The following is a 21,761-nucleotide window of genomic DNA, read 5'->3' on the forward strand; positions in this document are numbered from 1 at the left end:
GAGACGCCCTGCATGCTCAGCATTGGTGCTGCACAGACACCCACCCTGCCCAGCACCTTTGGAGCACGCAGAGGTGCGGGGAGAGGTTAGCTGCCCTGAGAGGTCCCCACAACTGCCATCTGCCTGCTGGGTTGTCACTGCAGGGCTGTGCTGAGATGTCTGGTCCCACGACACGTTGCAGGTCACCAAAGCAAGGACAGGAGGTGGCCTAGAGATGAATGATGATGGCTCCCTTTGCCATCCTCTCTGCTCACCTGTCCTCCAAGATGAAGAGGATTCCAGCCTGGCCAGGCACTGAGGCCAGGGCCCCTGCCAGCTGGCTTACATGAAGGACAGCCGCGACCCCCAGCCCGGCGCTCCATGGGTCCAAGCCGAAGGACGGGAACCTATGTTACAGAGATTCTTATCCCCGCATTACATGAACCTTTAGCCACCTGTTGCCAAAATAACAGCATCTCAGTGGGCAGTGGGCCACTTCCCCCTACTGGTGCTTCTGTTTCCACCTGGCTGCAAAGGCCAGAGATTTTCTCACAGAAACATGCCAAGATCTAGCCCCACTCCACAATGTATTCCACACCCCCCACCCCAAAACATCCCTAATTACAGTTCCAGCGAGTGGTGTCTCAGCATGAGCATGGAAGGGGCTCATTTCCCAGAACCTGCTCTGTTCCCTGCCCAGAGCCCGTGTCACAGCTGATCACTTTTGAGCCATTTAGTTAATTGTTTTGTGGAAAGAAACGGCTGAGAGAGCAGAATTTCTTGGCAGGAAATGCCCTGTTTCCCAAGTCATCTCAGGGGGAGTTCAGAAACCAGCGTTCCATGTGGACTTGGAACCATTGCTTAGGCCCACCCATCTTTGCACTGGAGTGATTCAAACTGAACCAGGTAACTAACGTGGAAGTCTTTCCGTGAAGGCCTCCAGGCCATCATCTTCCAGTAAGACAGAATCTCATGATTCATTAGCCAGTTTATTGGTAATTGTTCCTCAGAGAGTAAAATCCGGGAATCCACGGCCCCAGTGGTTGTTGTACTAATCCTATGGGGCGTATGGTTAAAATAAACTAGGACGTGGGCGTTACCGCCATCACCTGAGTGCATCTCGGTTTGCCCTTTTTAGTGATGCTAACTCTGTGGAGCCCTTCAGTCAAAGCTGCTGAGATGAAACAGGCTGTCGGGTGAGCGGTTATTGGTCCTTGGGGATTAGGTGCTATTCTGAGTGAATGTAGCTGGGAGCGGGCAGCTCAGGGCTGACACAGCAGACTTCTTCTCTGTAGAGTCAGCAGCAGACCAAACACCTGGCCTCCACTCCTCACCTGGCCTCCAGGCCTCCTCCTTGACCTGGCTGGAGGGATAGTTTCTGGCAAACCTCAAGTAGTGGGCTCCTGAGAGGGAGAGCTGATCCCACCTCTGACAGGGCTTGCCCCAGAGCACAGCTGTCTGCTAGGGACTGGACTGAGCCCATAACAGTTCTCTGCACAGCCAGCCAGCCCACTGGGCGCCTGAGGAGGTGAGCTGGTGATCTGCAGGAGAAAGAGTCTGTCTGTGTCTAGCCTAACAAGCAACCCTTGGACTGTCATGTCCACACTGTGTGCTGCAGCTTTCTGTGGGATGCACACATGGGGCATGTCGTAGACGCATAGAACACTGGAACCGGAAGGAACCTTGAGAGGGCATCGTCCAGTCCCCTGCCCTCCCGGCAGGGCCAAACGCCATCTAGATCATCCCTGTTAGGTATTAGTCGAACCTGTTCTTAAATGTCTCCGGTGGTGGAGGTTCTACAACCTTCTTCGGCAGTTTATTCCAATGCGTATTCCAGTGACAGGAAATTTTTCGTAATTTTCAACCTAAACCTTCCTTGTTGCCCATGGCTTCTTGTGCTACCATCAGAGGCCAAGGGAAAAAATATTTCTCCCTCTTCTTTGCAACACCTTTTTAGGTACTTAAAAGCTGCTCTCGTGTCCCCCCTGTCATGTCCCTGCTCAGCCTCCTCTTTTCCAAACTAAACAAAGAGTTCTTTTAATCTTCTCTGAGGGCTGCTATTTTCTAGACCTTTCATCATTCTGGTTGCTCTTCTCTGGACCCTCTCCAATTTCTCCACATCTTTCCTAAACTGTGGTGCTCAGAACTGGACACCATACTCCAGCTGAGGCCTAATCAGAGCAGCACAGAGAAGGACAGAAGACTGACTTCTCGTGTCTTGCTCACAACACTCTGTTAATGCATCCCAGAGTCACGTTTGCTTTTTTTGCAACCATGTCCCACTGTTGACTCACATTTGGCATGTGGCCACCCTGATGCCTAGATCTCTTTCTGCAGGACTCCATCCTAGGAAGTCACTTCCCACTTGGTATGTGTGAAACTGTTTTTTCCTCCCTACATGCAGTACTTTGCATTTAGCCTTATCGAACTTCATCCTACTTACCTCAGACCCTTTCTCCGGTTTGTCCAGATCATTTTGAATTCTTACCCAATCCTCCAAAGTAGCTGCAACCCCTCCCAGCTTGGGATCACCTGCAAACTTGGTAAGTGTACTTTCTGTGCCGATGTCTAAATCATTGATAAAGATGTTGAACAGAACTTGCCCCAAAAACATCCCCCATGGAGCCCCATTTGTTATTTCCTTCCTGGATGACTGTGAACCATTGATAACTACTCTCTGTGAATGGTAGTCCAACCAGTCCTGCACCCAGTAGTCCCCTCGAGGTTGCAGTTCCCTAGTTTACTGATAAGCAGGTCATGTGATACTGTATCAAATGCTTTACTAAAGTCAGGTATACCACTTCCACTACTTTCCCTTTGCCCACAGGTCTTCTTATCCTAGCAAAGAAAGCTATCAGGTTGCTTTGGCATGATTTGTTTTTTACAAATCCATGCTGCCTGTTACCTTTCTCTAGATTGTCTTCCAGATGTTTGCAGATGGATTCCTTAATTACTTGCTTCATCATCTTCCCTGGCACTGAAGTAAAGCTGATGGGTCAGAAATTTTCTTGGTTGTCCCTGTTCCCGATGGGCACTTTATTCCTCCTTCCAGTCTTCTGGAATCTCTCCTGACTTCCATGACTTTTCAAAGGTGAAGGCTAGTGGCTGAGATACCTCCTCTATCAGCTCCTTGAGTATTCTAGGAGGCAGTTCGTCAGAACCTGGTGACTTGACGACATCTAACATTTCTAAGTAATTTTTAACATTTCTATCCCTATTTTAATTTCTTGACCCACCCCATCTCCATTAGCTTTCACTATGTTAGACATTCAGGCTTCATCTACCTTCTTGGGCTGGGCCTACACTACAGAGTTTTGTCGACAGAAGGAGCCTTCAGTCGACATAACTCAGGGAACGTCTGCACCCTTAAAGCATTCTCTCGACAGAACTCTGCATTTTCCTCAACAGTATTAGGCCTCAAAAATTTGAGGAATAACAATCTCTGGACAGAATACTGTTGAAAAAAGTGCCGTTTTCTGGTACCAGAGGGCAGTGGAGCCTGGCAGTTCTCTGTCTACAGAGCAAGTTGTGTGGAGATGCAATCCATCGAAAGAACACTGTCGAGATTTCCCTGTCGACAGTAACTTCTGTTGGCAGGTGCTTCTAGTGTAGACATAGGGAAAACTGAAACAGAGACATAATTATGTTCCTTCTGCCACTCCACGTTCTCTGTTATTGTTTCTCCCTCTGCATTGAGCAACAGGCAGGAAAGACGGCTCATGCTTCAAGCATCGACCAGGTTCTCCCGTAACCTCTGTTCAGTTTGTAACTCTGCCACAGCCCCTCTGCATCACTATGGGCAAGTTGCTTAAGGTGCATCCACGCGGCACAACATTCTCCTGGCAGCGAGTCTCTGCGCTCAGGTTAACTGAGTCGGGTGCCCGCGACGGGGCTCAGGCTAGCAAGGCAGACATTGTCGCTGCGGTTGGAGCTGTGTTCTGGCTCCCTTTCGTCTGGCCTAGGTACTGAGTGTGAGCTGCTGAGCGTGGGGACTCTCAGATCCAGTGTCTCCTTAAAGGGAGGCAGTCCTGAGGGGAGAGAAATGGCCATGCAACCCTGCAAACCTGGCAAACAGGCGAAGGAGCGAAATGGAACAATCAGAGCAAAGGGAAGGGACAGGTGAGTGACCTGGGGCCAGCCAGAACCACAGAGAGCAGAGATGTTGTGAAGAGAGAGTTTGAAGCCAATGAATCCTTCCTGAGTTGCCTTTACAGCCTGTCCCTCTTGTGTGCCTGGCTTAAGACTGCTGAGACATGGAGCTAGGATTTGGCTTCCTCTCCTGGAGCGAGAGCAGCTGACCGCTGCCCCCATGTGAAACAGGCTCACACGGATCTCCTGTGACACTGTGCGAGAAACAGGACCCAGCTTCCCATCCTTTGCTCCCTGTCCCGGATGCTCCTGCAGGAGGTGCTGCAGCACACCTGTTCCCAGCGTGTCTGGCACAGGCTGTGTGCCAGGCTCTCAGAGGTGAGCGTGCAAGTGATCCTGGCCCTCAGTGACACGCCCACATTCTGGGCGAGACGGGGGTTCCTCTCCGCGGAGAGCTAGGAATGCCGTCCACCCTCCAGCACCACTCACACAAGGGCTTTGTTACCCTAAAGCCAGGCCAGGCTATAAGGGAAACCAACCCCTTTGTAAGCGCTCCAGAATTGTCCCACCAGCAGGCCGCTGTGCCATGTCCTGCCAGCCACGGGCTAGGGGCTGCTCCCCAGTCCAGCTCTCAGGGTCGAGTTCCCACCTTGCTGTTCCTGCTCACACAGCTTCTGTCCCTGCCCTGAGCCCGGTCCCCTCAGCTCGTCAGGAAGCCACCACCTGTTCCCATGCTATGGATGGGTGCACATCCACTGTGGGCCAGATCCTTCTCCTCCAGCTCCGCCACAGCACAGAGCCAGCTGGTACAATACACCACGTGGCATTTTGTTTCATGGCTGGGAAGTTTCTGTTGCAGGAGCCTACCTTGGAGGGACAAAGTTAACGTGCTGTGGGAGTTCCAGCAGAGAATGTCTCTGACGTTTGTGCCATAAATACATCATGTCTTTTAATTGATATAATCTCAAAGCTGCGTCGTTGCAGCACAGTCCCAAGTCCTAGCTTGGAGAAGTTGCCTCTGTAGGGGAAATACTGAAGTATTTCACTTAAAACCAGACCACTTACAGCCCGGGCTGGGATTTCCTTCACACTAAAGCAAACCAAACCAGAAGTACCTCTGCCAGCCCCACTGGCCAGCCAGACACCGCACAAGCAAACCCACAGGTTCTCCAGCTGCTTTAAGATGCCCAGATCACCAGCCCCCACTTGGAGCTTTCTCGTTTTTCTCTGTACTGCTGGGGGTTCCCTGGCAGGGGTTATCTGGGTCTCTCAATCATTTCCCTCCCTGCCATCACGAAGTCCTCACACCCCCTCTGCTTGTGACACACTATAGTGTACCCTCCGGTGCCTGTGATACCTGGAGTTGATTTCAGTCACTGGGCTTTGTGGGTGGGTGCTGGGTGAGACTCGTGGCCTGTGACATACAGGAGATCAGGTCCGGTCCCTTCTGGCCTTGCCCTCTATGACTGTCGGTGGAAAATGGCCATGGAGGATTCCTGCTGTCAGTGCTTTACCTGCCACCACTCACAACCACGCCTTTCAAGAGCTCGAAAACGAGGTCCTTTGTTCTCTAGACAATAGCCGTGCGCTGCGAGGTCATGGAGCCCCCATGTCCTGGCCGGTGTGTTGTCACTGAAAACACAGCCTGGGAACTGAGAAAGGGGGTTAAAGCCACTCGCCTGGTGGGGTGCTGGTACTGTCACCCAACACCCGGCGGCCTGGGTCTGCAGGAGAATGACACTCCTCACCTGCTGGTCTGCGGCATGCGAGTGCCTGGCCCGAGATAACAGCGAACGCTGCTGTGGGTTGGATATTCTGCCCTGTGTCTGGGTTGGGTTGTTTGGGATTTTTCCCCTTCTCCTCTGCTGCGCCCAGTTGCAGGGCCCTTCCATCCCTGTCCTTTCTGCCCTGCATCTCCCCGCTTGGCACCACCCGCTTTCTGCCTGGCCCAGCAAAGCTCTCCTCTGCCTCCACTCTTTCCTGGTGGCCTTTCCCAAGAGCTCTGCAAACAGAGTCCTGGGACCCGTCCCCCCACCCCGTGGGATACATGCAGAGGCTGCGGTGGCGGGTGCTGGGGGGGAAGCAGCTCACCCCAGGTCACACAGCCGGGCAATGGCAAAGGCGGGAATAGAGCCCAGCTCTCCCGCTTCGCTGGGCGTCTACACGGCTGGCAAGTGGCAGGAGAGGCAGGTTACCCTGGGAACGATCCTGTCGGAAACGCCACGTGCGTGCTTGGGCCCCTGTGACTACACGACTTGGTTCATGTCCCAGCTCCATTGGAAACTGGCCATCGCACCTTTCAGCCTAGGAAAGCCTCCACTCAGCCTGGCCTACTGGGCCATACTGGGGGAAGGGGGGGCTGTGTTTTATCTGCACCTCCATTGCTCCCACCTCTGTGATGGAGTGGGGAATACCTGTGTGTGTGTGTGTGTGTGTGAGAGTGGCTCCCAGAGGGTGTGGGGCTCCTGCTGAGGGTAACCCTGATGACCAGGTAACACCTTTGTACTGCAGACAAAGGAGGAGGTGGAGCCTGAGGGGTTTGAATTGGAACTGGGAGTTGGAAGCAGTGAGTCTGGGCTGAGGGAGAGAGAGACAAAGGAGGGGGCAAGGCCCCGGCTCTGGGGGCCCCTCGGGGCCTCCTCTCCCCAACATGGATTGGACTGGCTGTCTCTGCCTGCTGTACTGACTCCTCCGTATGATGCTGTGTCCTGTCGGCTAATAAACCCGCTGTTTTCCTGCCAAGTAAGAAACTCTCCTGCCTACGGCCGGGGTGCAGAGCTTGGGGGACCCCAGAACCCCATCACACTGGTGTCAGGAGTGGGATGTTCTGCACCCTGAGGATGGAGCATCCAGCAGTAAGTGACCGGGGCCCCGGAAGAAGTGGGGCCTGCGAGACCCAGGTGTGCTGAAGGGCAGTGAGGTGCAGCTCCCCAAGGCGGAGGGGCCTGTGGCCAAACCCAAGCAACTGTGGTCGTGGTCCTCGAGAGGGGGTGTCACACCCGAGGAGGGGTTACTCCTGGGAATCTGTTGGAGTCAGTCCCAGAAGATGGAGGGGCCGAGAGCCCAACCCCCAGGAACAAGTGACCCCTGAGGAGGCTGACACTGAATGAGTTCTTCCCAAGACAGTGTGCTCATAGTCCCTGAGAGCGGGTGTCACACTGAAGAAGGGGTTCCGCTGGGAGTCTGTTGGAGTCGGTCCCAGAGGGCGGAGGGGCCTACGGCCTAACCCTGGGCAGCTTGTGACCCGCAAGAAGCCTGGCACACTGAAGGGATTCTTCCAGGAATCGTGGGGTGCAGAGGGCATCAGCCTGAGAGACTGCAACCACGCTGAGCAACTCCGCTGTGAAGTGGCAGCACCTGGAAACCGAATCGAGATTAAAGAAGCTGGACAAGGCAGCGTGGATGTGCAGTGGCGGAGCTGAGTGCTGGGGAGAATCCTGCAGAGGTGAGCCCGGTTCGGGGCAGGGAACCCTGGACTGCCTGGAGTTCTGAACCGAGTGGCCTGCCACAGCTCAAGGAGGGAAGGAGCGATTCCAACCCATCATCTACTAATGGCCAAGACAGACCTGCGAAGAGTTTTCCAGGCCTGGGCCGAGGAAGGTGCCTGTGTGTCTGTGCAGGAAAGCAGCTGATCCACTGGGAATGGCAAGTTGTCTGTGAGAGAAGCTGCTTCACCTTCTGTGTGTGTGTGGAGACCAGCCGGGGGGCTGGGACAAAGGAGAGAGTGTCTCCCATTGTCTGTCTGTGTTGAACAGCAGCAGCAGCCTGGGGAGAGAGCAGAGCCTGCGTTTGGAAAAGGTGCCAATGAGGAAACTAGCCCATTGGCTGAGGAAGATTCCCCAGCCTAGGATGGCTGGAGAAGGATCCACCAGAAAAGAGCATTCCAGGTGTGTCTCTGAATCCAGCCATGGGGGCTGGAGCAGAGGGAATGGCTCTGGGATGGGCAGTGGTGTCCCTGATAAGGACACTGGTCCTTGGTGCAAGAAAAGTGCTTCTGCTTCTGGGGAAGTGAATCCTTTGCCTGAGCCTGTGGGGGCTCGAGATGGAGCCAAGATCCCAGAGCTGGATCTGAGGGCAGCTGAAGCCCAGATGGGAAGTGGGCCTGCCTCTGTGTCTCTCAGGGGGGATGATGCTTTAACTCGGTCTGATCCAGTTAGTATCATCAGGGAATCCCAGAGACCAGACGATTCTGGTACTTGTTCTTTGCCTGATGCTGAGGTGTTACTGGGAGGGGGTGAGAGGGCTCTGTCCTACCAGAGTCATCCTCTCGCCAGGACACAAGAACAGACGGGCAATGGAGTTACGCTGACTGATGAAGATAAAGGAGCTGGTAGCAGAAGGGAGGAAAGGGACCCTGACCTTCTGTCCGGTGGTACTGGCTGTCTGCCTGGAGGGGGATTACATGGGAGTCTGCCTGATGGGCCAGAAGTGATCCTGGGTGTAGGTGAAACCCAGGAGCTGGTTGTGGCTCAAGGGAGCAGTGCCCCTGTGGAGCAAGACAGGGGTGAGTTGTTGTTTGGGGGGGCTCTTGAGGAAGAGAATTTCCCTGAAACTTTTCCTGACCCGTCTGTGGGGACTGCAGAAAATGGGAGTAAGGTGAAGGAGAGTGAACAAAAAAGGTGCTTGTCTGTAAGAGCCAGAGCAGCCCTTTGCCTGGGGAGAAGTTTGTTTCAGCTCCTGATGGCCAGGACCTGCCTGAGTGTGAAACCACTGGCTGTGCTCTGGAAGGGTCCAAAGCAGGCAATGTAAAAGTTTCTCAGGAATTGGAAGTTGGTGCAAGTAAAGTAAAAACTATCAGGGAATGTAAGCAGCCCTGTGAGAACCAAGTAAAATGGCTGCACAGCCAATCTCTGTAGGATGCAGGAGAGGTTCAGCAATTCCCCATCTCCAGATGCTAGAAACACTTATATTCTCACACTGGACTCCACTTCTAATTCCATGGGGAGGCAGTAGTTGGAGGTGGAAGGACAAAGGAGCAGTGGTCCTGGTGGGCCAGTAAGGGATAAACAGGGATTCCTCCATGTGGATTCTGCGTCTGGGACTCACAAAACAACTCTCAGAAAGCAGTTTGGTTTACAAATTTCCAGGCTGGCTGGGAGGGGGAAGTCTCCCTGAGATCATCAATGGCCCAGCTCTTGTTAAAAGGGAGGGCACAGCCAGAGAGATCAAATTTCCACCCCAGGGGGCAAGAGAGAAGATTAGAACTTGATGGTGCTAAGAAAGGCCTCAGCCATTTATCCCCAAAATACCAGATTCTCAAGGATGTTGCACAAAGGTTGTGGTCTACCAAAGAGCAACGTAAATGTACAGTTGCAATGGGTTTGTTCTGTTACTCACGCTGACTGCTGTAACCAAGGGGTGCTGCTACCAAAAGCTGTAGAATTGTACCATGTACTGAAGGTTTGGAAAGAGCCATGTGACATGATGACATTGATGTAGAAGCATGGATTGTATGTTGAAGGAGTCTGTAACTCTGAAATGTCACCATTGTTCCCTGTAACTAGTCTTGCAACCTCTCACATGAGGAGGAACATTCCAAACCTATTGTGTGGCATGGAAGGGGAAACTGAGGCACACAACCATTTTGGTGGTCTGGCTAAATGCCAAGGGTGGAAGCATTTGTACCTTCCTTTACTGGACTGTAACTGAATTCCAAACATTGGCTGGAGCAGCTGTATGGACTGGTGGGCAGACAGGGCAGGGCCCAGACCAGAAAAGAACTATTTGATCTGCTGGTGCTGCAGCAGCTGTATGGGCTCTGCCTGCCCGACTTGAGAACGGGGCTGATGGACCAGAGACAGAAGCAGGGAGACCAAACAACCTGAGGGAACTAAAGGGACTTGCCCGGCTGCATCACATGAAAAGGGCCAATACCAAGCTCCTGAGTTGGAGCCTCTCCCAGCAGGATTATGACATGGAGGTGGTGCACATCAAGGGGAGCACTGAGGGTGCAGCCGATGCCCGATCACGAGGGGAGGGCCCCAAACTTCCCCAGGTCACTGGCTGAGTGACCCCGCTCAGTTCGGTCTGGAAGGGGGGAGAGATGTGATGGAGTGGGGAATACCTGTGTGTGTGTGTGTGTGTGTGAGAGTGGCTCCCAGAGGGTGTGGGGCTCCTGCTGAGGGTAACCCTGATGACCAGGTAACACCTTTGTACTGCAGACAAAGGAGGAGGTGGAGCCTGAGGGGTTTGAATTGGAACTGGGAGTTGGAAACAGTGAGTCTGGGCTGAGGGAGAGAGAGACAAAGGAGGGGGCAAGGCCCCGGCTCTGGGGGCCCCTCGGGGCCTCCTCTCCCCAACATGGATTGGACTGGCTGTCTCTGCCTGCTGTACTGACTCCTCCGTATGATGCTGTGTCCTGTCGGCTAATAAACCCACTGTTTTCCTGCCGAGTAAGAAACTCTCCTGCCTACGGCCGGGGTGCAGAGCTTGGGGGACCCCAGAACCCCATCACAACCTCACAAAGCCACCCACACCGGCTGTAATTCCCTCCAGCTTTCTGCACCCGGTTAGCTTCTCTCCTTCCTCTTCTTCCACGTGCTTGTATTTAATGATCTGCTTGAAAGTGTTTAAACAGGCTCTTGGGTCCATTAAGAAAAAAGGTTTTAGCCTGTTGTGAATCTATCCTGGTAAACAGCATGTCGCCCTGGCACTCAGGCGAAGCCTCCGGTGAGACTTTTTTTTCCTTTTGGATTTTATTGTTCTTAATGTTATTGGTTCACGTGGGCTGTGTGCACCCCTGAGCTGAGGTAGTATTCCAAGGGCAGGCAAGCACACACACGTGACTTCCACTTACAGCATGGCCTCCCGGGGGCACTGGGTCTCAACCCACAGAGCCATCAGCTGCAGTGGGAACCAGTTTGATGATGTCCTGTTTTTCTAGAGCTCCCTGGGAGAGATGGACATGGCGGTGGAAACCAGTGTTATTTGTTTTCTGAACCATCACCGCCATGCTGATGTTTTGCAATGGAAACATTTGGCCTGCTCTGGCAATACCCTGAACCTAACTTCATTATAAATGGTTACTAGGAATTGTTCTTGGACTAGCTCCCAGATTGATAACATTAATTCTCTCCTCACCGATGGCAGGAGATTAAAATAGGCTCTGTTCCTGGGAAAAGTGTTCATGAATGAAAAGGAACCACCACCCCCCACCCCCTCTGCCAAGACTTTATCTGGATCCCAATGATGAAGTGCGATGGCACCTGTTTCGGGGTGCGGGTGGAGGGAGACAAGCTCAGGAGCAGGTCAGGAATATGTTACTTCAGGTAAATCAGGTATTGTAAGACTGTGCCTGGCACAGGTGCTGAGTGTGCCAAGGACAAAGGTGGCAGAAATGTTGCTCCTGGAGTTTCCACTCAATTAAGTGATATTTCAGCCCTCCTGGGGTACATCGTGAACAGCAGCTGCTCGGAGGCACCTTATTCCCACTTCTTTCTTCCAGCATGCAGGTATGGGGATTGAGGCTTAGATTGATATAAGCTCGTTGTGAGGCCGCCCTTGCTACTGTAAGGTGTGGTAGCATCACTTAAAAATTGCAGAGACCGGGGAGGATGAGACAGCTGGACCAGCTTCTGCTGGGGAAAGAAGTGAGCTCTTCTGCATGTCTCAGAAGCTTGTCCCTCTCGACAGCAGAAGCTGGTCCAGTCGCAGATACTCCCCCACACTACTGGTCTCTGTAACATCACACGGCCAGATCACTGCAGCCATCTTTAAAACTAGTCCCGTGTAATCCCAGAGAAGGCAGAATACGGAAGGGGTCTCTCTCAGCTGCCCCTGCTATAAATTCCCTCCTCCGGACCAGGGTGCAACACAAGATGGGTGTCTTCAGCCCCCAGCTGCCTGCTGCCACTCTCAGGGTGCGTCTGCACAGCCCTCAGGAGTGACTGCACACCGCACCCTGGCATTAGTCCAGCGAGCTCAGCTCCAGACAGCATGAAGGCCATGGGGATGCCCAGCTGGGACCCTAGGTAATTACTTGGGTCACTAGCCATGCCAATGCCCATGTTGCTGTAGGTTCACTGCTCTCCGTTCTTGCACTAGGTAGATCGAAATCAGTTTGGGTGCCTCAAATGCGCACATGGGGCTGGAACAATTGGATTGAGTTATGCCACCCACCCACACATACACACACCTTCCTCCCGCAGGTCTGTGGGCAGGCCTGGCTCCCAGTGTGGCTCCTGAGAGTGTGTTTCCACATGGTGGCTCTTCCCAGCTCAGTACCCTGGGTGCTCCAGATGCTGTGGTGAAGAGCGACAGCATTACCCAGGATAGCTGGGAACTTTCAGAGGGCACCTTAGTGTCTGGTGAGATCCAGGGGGCATTCTCCTTTCTCAGAGACCTGCCTTCTTCCCAGCCCAGCTCAGTGGGCTTGCAGGGTTTGCCTGTCCCCTTAGTGAGGTCCATTGGGCCTTCAGTCCCCTGACTTGGCTCATGCTGGTGGACAGTCTTAGGCTATGGCTACTGGTGTTGCAATGATGGGGTGAGGAGCCCCTGGAGACACACCTAAACTCGCTTAGGCCACCTGCTTGGTGAAGCTGCAGTGCTGGCTATACAAGCCCCTCAGGACTATTCAGCTGGGCAACCCAGGAAAAGCGAGCTGGAACACGGTGTGTCTGCTCAAGCTGCAGTCGTACCCTGGGGTGTTGATAGGTAAATGACTTAAACCGGTGTGCTTCGAGTGGGGCACAGGTCGTCTACAAGTCTCCTCCCCTTCACTCTGTCTTGGGACAAAACTTCAGGCTGACTCCAGGAGCACCCCAGTGGTTGTTCTTCGGTCTCAGTAGATCTTCTCCACGTTGTCCGAGGTCCTCCTTGTCTGCGTTTTCCGTGCGGGTTCTATGTGAGAGCTTGAAGGACAACGCTGGAGGATGGTTTGCCGAGAGTGTGGCTGCACCATCCCCACTTTCTTCTCTTGATGTGAACATCAAGTGGCTCTTGTCCTGCTCTGTTCTAAAGCTCTCCACCACCAGCTGCCCTCCTTTCCTCTGGGAAAGGGGACTGACCCCTCTGCCCCACGCCATCCCCCGCCCCTGCCAAGAACAGGGACTGAGCCCCTTTGACACCCCAGCTCTGCCATCTGCCCCTACCTCCCCCAGGGACAGGGACTGAGTCCCTCTGCCCCTCACGCCTTCCATCTGCCCCTCCCAGGGAGAGGGATTGAGTCCTTCTGCCCCCCGCTTGCCATCTGCCCTGGGGCAGGGATTTTTTAGTCCATCTGCCCCCACCTCTGCCCACTGTCTGGGATGGAGGCCAAGCCCTCTTGCTTTCCTCTTCTGCCTGTCTTGCTACCTTGCCAATCAGCGCCACCATCCTTCGGGCAAGCGGTTAATTCCAGCGAGGGATTTGGAGGACCTGCTTCCCCAGGGCTGCCCAGGTCCTCCCCTTCCACTCGCTTGCCCCCGGCATGTACCAGCCTAACCTCTGCATGCCAGGGCCCTCCCTCCTGCTGCCACCAGCCACAGCTGAACAGTAAAGCTCCGCATCTTGAAGTATTTATTCATGAAGCTGTTCTACATAGGACTAATAGTGACTTTAAAAAGTCGCAGCGGCACTGGGACTTTACGCAGAAGTCAAAAGGACACGTTTCGGCACTCCGCCTTGGAACCCCTGATCTGACACTTCTGCAGGCATTGCTTGGTCACGCTAGTTTTAATTACACTTTCCATTCCCAGCGCAAGTGGCCGCCCACAGCTCCCGCATATTTGAATTTCTCAGGCACAGACGGTGGATCTGAGGCGATCGGGTCAGGTGACCAACAGCAAACATACGATGCCTCACTGGGGCTGGCACAAGGAGCGCTCTCCATATGGCCACCTGGAATGAAGCCTCAGACACAACCAGGTACATTTCTTTATTCTTTTCTGCATGAGGAACATGCAGTCGTGCGAGAGCTCTGGGAAAGCCCCTGCAGCCTGGCTAGGGATCCAGAGACGTTTTCTCCTTTCGTTTGTGCCCTTAGACAGAACTTCCATCTTTGAGCTACAACGTCGGTTTGGGCACCTCCTGCTTTTTAAGAACCTCTGGCAGAAGTTCATACGGGCAGTCCTTCATCCCAGTGGCAACCCTACGCCCTGTTAAGGCCAGGTGGCCTGCAGCATTAGAACAATGCTTTTTGTTCAAGAGCAACTGTGTAAAACCAGATGTTGAGCCCGCAGACAGAAAATCCCCCTTTTAGTTCAACTGAAAGCAGCCATCCAGCATTTCCATCTTCAGTCAAGAGGCTGCATCAGCTTTTCGGACATGTTCAGAGGTTTGCCCAGCAGGCTCGTTTGTTGCTCCTTCCAAGGGAGGCCAGCTGGGGTAGTGAGCTAGCCCAGGTCTTTGGGGAGCAGTTACAGATGCCCAGCATGACCTTGGACAGGTACATGCGCAGGACAGCTGGGAGAGGATTCGCACAAGAGGTAGCAGTGCTGAATACCTACGCCAGGCTTGGGGGGGTGAAGTGGGGTGGCTGGCCCCAGGTGCCGTCACAGCCCAGTTGCTACGTTAAGGGGGTTGGGGGAGCAGAACTGGCATGTACCTAACTGTGCCAGGAATTCGCTCACTCAGCTGCTGTGGGGACAGACTGAGTCCTTGGGCAAGGTTGGGGACGCAAAGGTGAAAGGCCATTTCCTAGCTCCAGCTCTCACCCTGCTGCGTGGCCTGGTGCGGTGAGACAGGCTGGAGGGTTACCTGGCAGCCGGTCTAAGATACCTCCAGCTCTGTACACGCTGGGGCTGGGAGGGGGGTGGATTTCCCCGGGCGCACAGCAGGCTCCTGCCCAGGCTGCCAGGTTCTCCCTTCTCCCAAAGGAGGGCGCCTGGGAGGTCGGCGTCAGGCGGGGCGGGAAAGATCCTGCACCCAGGGGGCGTCAGAGGTAAACCCAGCCGAGCCCTCGCTGCTGGTGCAGCTGATCGAAGGGCTGGAGGCTGGGCCGGGCAGCGGCTCCGAGTTACTCCGCTCCGCAGCCAGGGGGCGGGGGACGGGACGGCTGCGGGCTCCGCGGCGGCTCTCCAGACCCGGCTCTGGCTGCAGGCGCGGCGCGGCCCGGCCCCTGCTCGGGAGCCGGGGGAGGACTCCGCGGGCGGCCCCGGACCATGTGCAGGAGGTGAGCCGCGTTCTCCCGGGCTGGGGAACCAGCCCCGGGGCGCCGCGGGGAGCCGGGGCTGCAGCCTGTGCGGCTGCGGGCCGGGCCGGGCTGCCGGAGCGCCGTCCCCCGCGGCAGGGCTGGGATCGCCGGCGGGCGCTGCGGGGCTGGGAGCGGGATGCCCCGGGCTGGGTCACCTGCCGGCCCGCCGCGGCCGGGGCGCAGCCGCTCCGGAGCCGAGCCAGGCGGCTGGGAGGCGCCCGCTGCTCCGGGCGGGGGGTCCTGCCGGGGCGGGGGGCGGCGGGGCAGGCAGGTAGGGAGGGAGGGGGGTGAGGCCAGCAAGAGGGCGGCTGGATGGGCGACGCCGGCCGGGGCAGGCAGGCGGAGGTGGGGGGGACAGGTGTGGGGGGTGGGACCAGTGAGGGGCCGGCCGGGGCAGGCAGGCGGAGGTGGGGGGGGGGGGACAGGTGTGGGGGTGTGGCCAGCGAGAGGGCGGCCGGGGCAGGCAGGCGGAGGTGGGGGGGACAGGTGTGGGGGTGTGGCCAGCGAGAGGGCGGCCGGGGCAGGCAGGCGGAGGTGGGGGGGACAGGTGTGGGGGTGTGGCCAGGGAGGGGCCGGCCGGGGCTGGCAGGCGGAGGTGGGGGGGGACAGGTGAGACTCGCTGTCCTCACAGCTGCTCCCCAGACACAGCAGGGGCAGTGCCGGTAACTCTCCCCCTGTGCCTGCAGGTGACCGAGGGGCCCTGGCACCGGCGGAGACCAGGGCACTATGGCGCAGCCCATCTCCGCCTTCCAGGCTGCCTACATCACCCTGGAGGTGCTCATTGCCCTGGTGTCGGTGCCTGGGAACGTCCTGGTGATCTGGGCCGTGCGCATGAACCCGGCCTTGCAGGACGCCACCTTCAGCTTCATCGTCTCGCTGGCCGTGGCGGACGTGGCGGTGGGCGCCCTGGTCATCCCGCTGGCCATCGTCATCAACATCGGGCCGCAGACCGACTTCTACACCTGCCTGATGGTGGCCTGCCCCGTGCTCATCCTCACCGAGAGCTCCATCCTGGCACTGCTGGCCATTGCTGTGGACCGCTACCTGCGCGTCAAGATCCCCCTCAGGTAGGACATCCCCCCTGGGAGGCTGGCGCCTTGGAGCACAGCCTGGCTGCAGCCGGACGGGTCCAGCCATAGGCCTGGCTGGGCTGGGTTCTCAGGGTATCACCGCACCGTTCCTTGTCTCCGTCCCACAGGGAGGTCTGGCCCGGGGGGGGCGTTTGTCCTTAACGGGGCCTGAAAGGGTGTTACGAGGAGCGGGGGGAACATTGCGCCAGAAGCAAAGGGCTGTGGCAAGCGCGGTTGAGGTCGGATATTAGGAACCACTCCTGAACTGCCGGGGGGGTTAGATGCTGGAGGAAGTTACCTGGGGAGGCTGTGGAATCTCCATGGCTGGAGGGATGTAAGGGCAGGTTAGACAGACACCACTCAGGGATGGTCCAGACGGTGTTTGGCCCTGCCGGGAGGGCAGAACACTGGACTCGGTGGCCTCTCGAGGTCCCGTCCAGGCCTGGTGTTCTGTGCTCACGCTGTACGCAGCAGACACAGAGGCCAGCCTGCAGAGCCTGTGGTGATGGTGCATGCAGCCCGGGAAGGGGGACCGGGAGTGACCAGCTGCCCAGTGCTATGGGAGAAGAGCCCCAGAGGCAGCCCCTGGGCAGAGCTGCCTGTGGTGCTCTAGGCTCCACACACACTTAGCACTTTGCTCCAACGCTTCCGCCCGGCTGTGTGTGTTTAGAGCGGTCGCCCTGCGCTACGTACCCGCCGCCCCCTCCCAGACCAGCGCGGCACAAAGGAGTCTGCCCTGGAGCTGAGCTGCCGCAGACAGCCGGGGTGGGAGGCCCGGCTCCAAGTGGGCCACGTCTGACACAGCCCTGGGGCAGCCAAATCCCCCAGCCGTCTGGTGCTCCTGCCACGCAGGAGCTCTCGTGTGTCCAGTGCCGGCTGCCCTGCTCCCCCTCTCCAGGGGCAGAACGGCCTTCCCAGACGGCCGTGGAGAGACTTCACGAGCTCCCAGCCTGCCGGCAATGTCTAACCGCCGTCCCTGGCCGAGTGCTGGGCACCAGTCGGGCAATGCCCTTCGTGTGACCTCGGCAGCTCTGAGAGGGAACGTTGAACCCCTTTACTTGCCCACAGCTCTCTGCCTGCCAGGCTGTGTGCCCTTTTCCTGGCAGAGACCCTGAAACACCTGGGCAAGGCAGCTGGGCAGAGGCGCCATGGCTGGGGGGGGCGGGGGCGGCAGCTGGACAGAGGCGCCGGGGCCGTGGGGGTGGGGGCTGCAGCTGGACAGAGGCGCCGGGGCCGTGTGGGGTGGGGGCGGCAGCTGGACAGAGGCGCCGGGGCCGTGTGGGGTGGGGGCAGCAGCTGGGCAGAGGCGCCGGGGCCGTGTGGGGTGGGGGCGGGGGCGGCAGCTGGACAGAGGCGCCGGGGCCGGGGGGGGTGGGGGTGGGGGCGGCAGCTGGACAGAGGCGCCGGGGCCGTGTGGGGTGGGGGCGGCAGCTGGACACAGGCGCCGGGGCCGGGGGGGGGTGGGGGTGGCAGCTGGGCAGAGGCGCCAGGGCTGTGGGGGTGGGGGCAGCAGCTGGACAGGGATGCTGCGGCCCTGTGGGTGGGGGAGCTGCATGGCTGTTAGCTGCGCTGGGGAGGCCTGGGAGCACTCGTGCTGCATGGTTGTTAGGTGTGACGTGGCAGGAGCTGCATCGCCCTGCAGCTCGGGGCGGCTACATGCGTAGCTCCCGTCAGAAGCTCCTGCACCGGCTGGAGTCCCTGGCTGGCCCCTCTGGCAGTTGTTCCCAGGGCACTGGGGTAGAGGGAGGAGGGCGTACGCCGCATCTTGGGCTTTGTTAATGACCAAAGCCACAAACGAGAAAGGGGTCAGACTTTGCCTGAAACACACTCGAGAGCGCCTGCGGTGAATCGCTTGTGCACAGCTCGTCTGCGTTCCCTTCCCCAGCTTCCTGAACCCACCCGCGCGAGGGAGTGTCTCTGAACTCGCAAACAACCCTCTGCACCTTCCCCCTGAAAGAAGAGCCAGCAGCCACTCAAACAGCTCACTGCTGCCTAACCGCAGCCCCGTTCCACCCTCCACCCGTCAACTAGAGCAGGGTGGGCAATGAGACGGCCGGGGCGTGGGCTGGAGCACTGATTCCCCCAGCGCCCCTGGGCCAGGAACAATGATCCACAGAGCTGTGGTGCCTGTACCTGCGAAGGGACAGGTAAATATGTTGCCAGTGGATGCTGCTGAACCACGACGGCCTGCGGGCCATTTATTGACTGCTGCTGTTCCATTGCTGTAAACCCAGCATCAGCTACCCAAACAGCACAGCTCTTTGGGGCGAGTCTTTAATGCTCACTTTCTCCTTCTCCCAGCAGGCTACCAAGTCTCTCTGAGTCTTTCAGGCCGTTTTATCTCCCTCTCTGATCTTCTCGATATCGGCCTTTCATTGGAGTCCAAGCTGTACTCTTATCCTTTGCCAGTTTCCCTCTTGTCTGTGCGTGATAAAGGATCGGCCAGCTGGAGCGTGTTAGAATCCACACAGACTGTCCGTGAGCTCTTGGGGCCCTCTTGTCAAAATAATTCTTCTTCCGCTTCTGATTTTCTTTCATGTTCTGTAGAGTTTCGTTGTCTCTGATTTCAGCACGTTATCAGTGGCTGGGAAATTAGCTCTGACCCTTCTTCCCAGTAGCAGTGGCGCTGGAGACAAGTCATTCTCCAGGGGTGCCCTTCAGTAAATCAGTAATTCTTTATACAGATCTCCCACCATCACCCACGGTCAAAAGTCTTTTACATGAGGTTTGTTACTTTCCCTTAGACCTTTCCATGAGTCCATTCAGCTGGGGGTAATTTGGACTTCATGTTTTGTGAGGAAAATGCCAATCTGCAGCAAACTGCCTAAACATGCACTGGAAAATCTCAGCCCATTAGCACTAAAGATGGCAGCTGAATTCCAGGTCTGGAGCAGATTCCCTTCATGCCGGAGATCTCTGACTTGCTGGTAGTACTCTGCAGTGTGCCAGTTTCTGGGTACAGAGAACAATGTGTGACTCTTAACTAAGCCTTTGATGTCCAGCAGAGGCAATGAGAGATGGAGGAGGTGAACTGGGCAGGAGCTCCCACCATCAGGGGGAGGGATATCTTGGTGGTTTCAGCATTGCCCTGCAAAACCCAGGGTTGCGAGCTCAATCTTTGAGGAGGACGTTTAGGGGTCTGAGGCAAATAGATTTAAAAATGAATGTAATTAGGAGGAGCATCACAAGCAGATCTAGAGAAGTGGTTGTTCCCCTCTATTCAGCACTGGTGAGGCCATATCTGGAATATTGTGTCCAGTTTTGGGTCCCCCAGTATAAAAAGGACATGGATGTGCTGCAGCAGGCTCAGCAGAGGGCAACAAAAATAATTAAGGGGCTGGAGCACATGACCTATGAGGAGAGGCTGAGGGAGTTGGGCTTATTTAATTTGCAGAAGAGAAGAGTGAGGGGTGATTTAATAGCAGCCTTCAACTTCCTGAAGGGGAGCTCTAAACAGGATGGAGAGAGGCCGTTCTCAGTGGTGACAGATGGCCAAACAAGGAGCAATGGGCTGAAGTTAGGGAGGGGGAGGAGTAGGTTGGGTATAAGGAAAACTGCTTCACCAGAGGGTGGTGACGCATTGGAATGTGTTACTGAGAGAGGTGGTGGAATCTCCATCCCTAGAGGTTTTTAAGTCCCAGCTTGACAAAGTCCTGGCTGGGATGATTTAGCTGAGGTTGATCCTTGCTTGAAGCAGGGGGCTGGACTCAATGACCTCCTGAGGCCCCTTCCATCCCTGGAATTCTATGATCAGCCTGGGGCAGGGTGGGGACAACCCTTTTCCACCCCAAGTCCCTCCTCTTCCTGCCCTTGCTCCGTCCCTCCCCAGCTGAGCTGGCCCAGCGGGACTAGCAGGGCTGTGGGGATGGGAGCATGAGCCTGTGCTGCCCCTCTGTGCTCACCAGCAGCAGCGGGGCAGGGGCAGAAGGCATCTCCAGCTCGCACGGATCCAGGGGAGGGGTGGGACCTACCAGCAGGCAGCAGCGCAGACGGAAAGCAGCACGAGCTGGAGCTGCCTTGCTGTGTTTCTCCAATACTCACTGCATTCAGGGGCGAGGGCTCCTGCCACTGGCCAGCCCCCCATGTGTAACCGCCCACAGGCAGATGCAAACCTGGGGCCTCTGGAGGTTGGTGCAGGCTGTATAAGTGGTCTAGGTACCACTACGCAGGACAGGGACCCACACTCCTCTCTACCCCCCATTCCTAAGGCAGTGTCTCACCACCCCTCCCTCCTTAGAGCTTTACTGCACCATCCTGAGTTCTGATCGCTCTTTTGGGTACCTGATTGGCTGCATTATTTCTTAGTCCTTCACACCACAGTACACTTGGGAACTCCAGCCATGGAGCGGACCCCGTTGTGCAAGGCACCACACAGATGGTTTCTTCCACCCCACATGTGCCAGCAGGGCAGCAGGTCAGAGATCTCTAGGCTGTTCAGGTGAATTGTGGGACGGAAGGAATCTTCCAGCTGGGTGGAGAAGCTGGTGATGGACAAGGGAGTAATTAGCCAGATTGCTGAGTGTTTCCCACACACAACCTTCACTTCAACAGATGTTTTGCTGCGGGAATTTGCTGCTCTTAGGTGTATTTGCCACAGTAAACTAGTAGCGAAGCAGGCCCCGTTGCTGCACAGCTTGGCAGAGTAGCAGTCAAGGCTGCAGGGGTTGGGTATTTCAGTTGAAGGCTCAGGTGGACAATGTTTATAAAGGTTTTTTGGTGCTGTAACCAGGTGTAATTATAGACTTGGTCAATCGCCGTCCCGTCCCCCCACCAGCGTGTTAAAAAATGCTCCCAAAGTATTTGAACTGGGTCTGGAGCTCACACTTGGAAGCCTCATCTCACTGCACCATTAAGTGGTCTGATGCTACAGCCAGGTCGCCATTAAAACCTCAGGTTGACCAGCCACGCTGCTCAGTGGGGTGGAAATCCCACCCCTGAGGGATGCAGTTAAGCTGACCTCACCGCAGGTGTGGGCAGGGCTAGGCTGCCGGATGAATTCGACCGCCTCCTGGGGCGGTGGCTGAACCACGCCCATGAGAGAACCCTGCAGTGGTGCCGCTGCCCAGCTGGCCCCTTAGGTCTGAACTTGCAAGGGATTTGATCGCCCACCAGTGGGTGCTCAGCAGCTCTGCAGACAAAGCTCCAACTGCTCTTAGCTGCTTGGGAGAAGCGCAATGATCAAGTGGGGGCAGCGTCTCTGCCCTGCCTGGCTCGGACGGAGTGCCAGGGATCAGGGCCTGTGGCTGGCAGGAGCCTTCTAGAGCGGGTGGTGAATGTAGAAGGGCCGTTTGGGGAGCTCCACTGGTGTGCCCCAGCTGGAGTTTGGAGCCCCCAGGGAGGGCTGCTAGCCCACGGGTCCGTGCCTGGCAGTTCAGAGAACCAAGCTGCAGTCGGATTCTGGAACCTGCTGCGGCTGCAGGCAGGGAATCGCATGCGGAGACTGATACCCCGGTGAGCATGTCAGACTGCAGGCTGGGCTCGGCTCTGACCTCTGCCCCGGCCGTTTCTCGCCG

At 56.5% G+C, this 21,761-nt stretch overlaps 1 protein-coding gene across 2 annotated transcripts in view; it reads left to right on the forward strand.

Annotated features, from left to right (window-relative positions):
* The first annotated feature begins 14,925 nt into the window (after positions 1–14,925).
* Positions 14,926–21,761, forward strand: part of ADORA1 (adenosine A1 receptor) — a 59,850-nt gene continuing 53,014 nt past the window's right edge. For both annotated transcript variants that reach the window (XM_074977640.1, XM_074977639.1), the window contains exons 1-2: positions 14,926–15,157; positions 15,865–16,245. In XM_074977640.1, the coding sequence (XP_074833741.1) occupies positions 15,905–16,245 (341 nt within the window). In that variant the 5' untranslated portion in view covers positions 14,926–15,157; positions 15,865–15,904. The remainder of the gene's footprint in view (positions 15,158–15,864; positions 16,246–21,761) is intronic.

This window comes from Carettochelys insculpta, chromosome 26, assembly GCF_033958435.1.
Source record: "Carettochelys insculpta isolate YL-2023 chromosome 26, ASM3395843v1, whole genome shotgun sequence".
NCBI classification, from domain to species: domain Eukaryota; kingdom Metazoa; phylum Chordata; order Testudines; family Carettochelyidae; genus Carettochelys; species Carettochelys insculpta.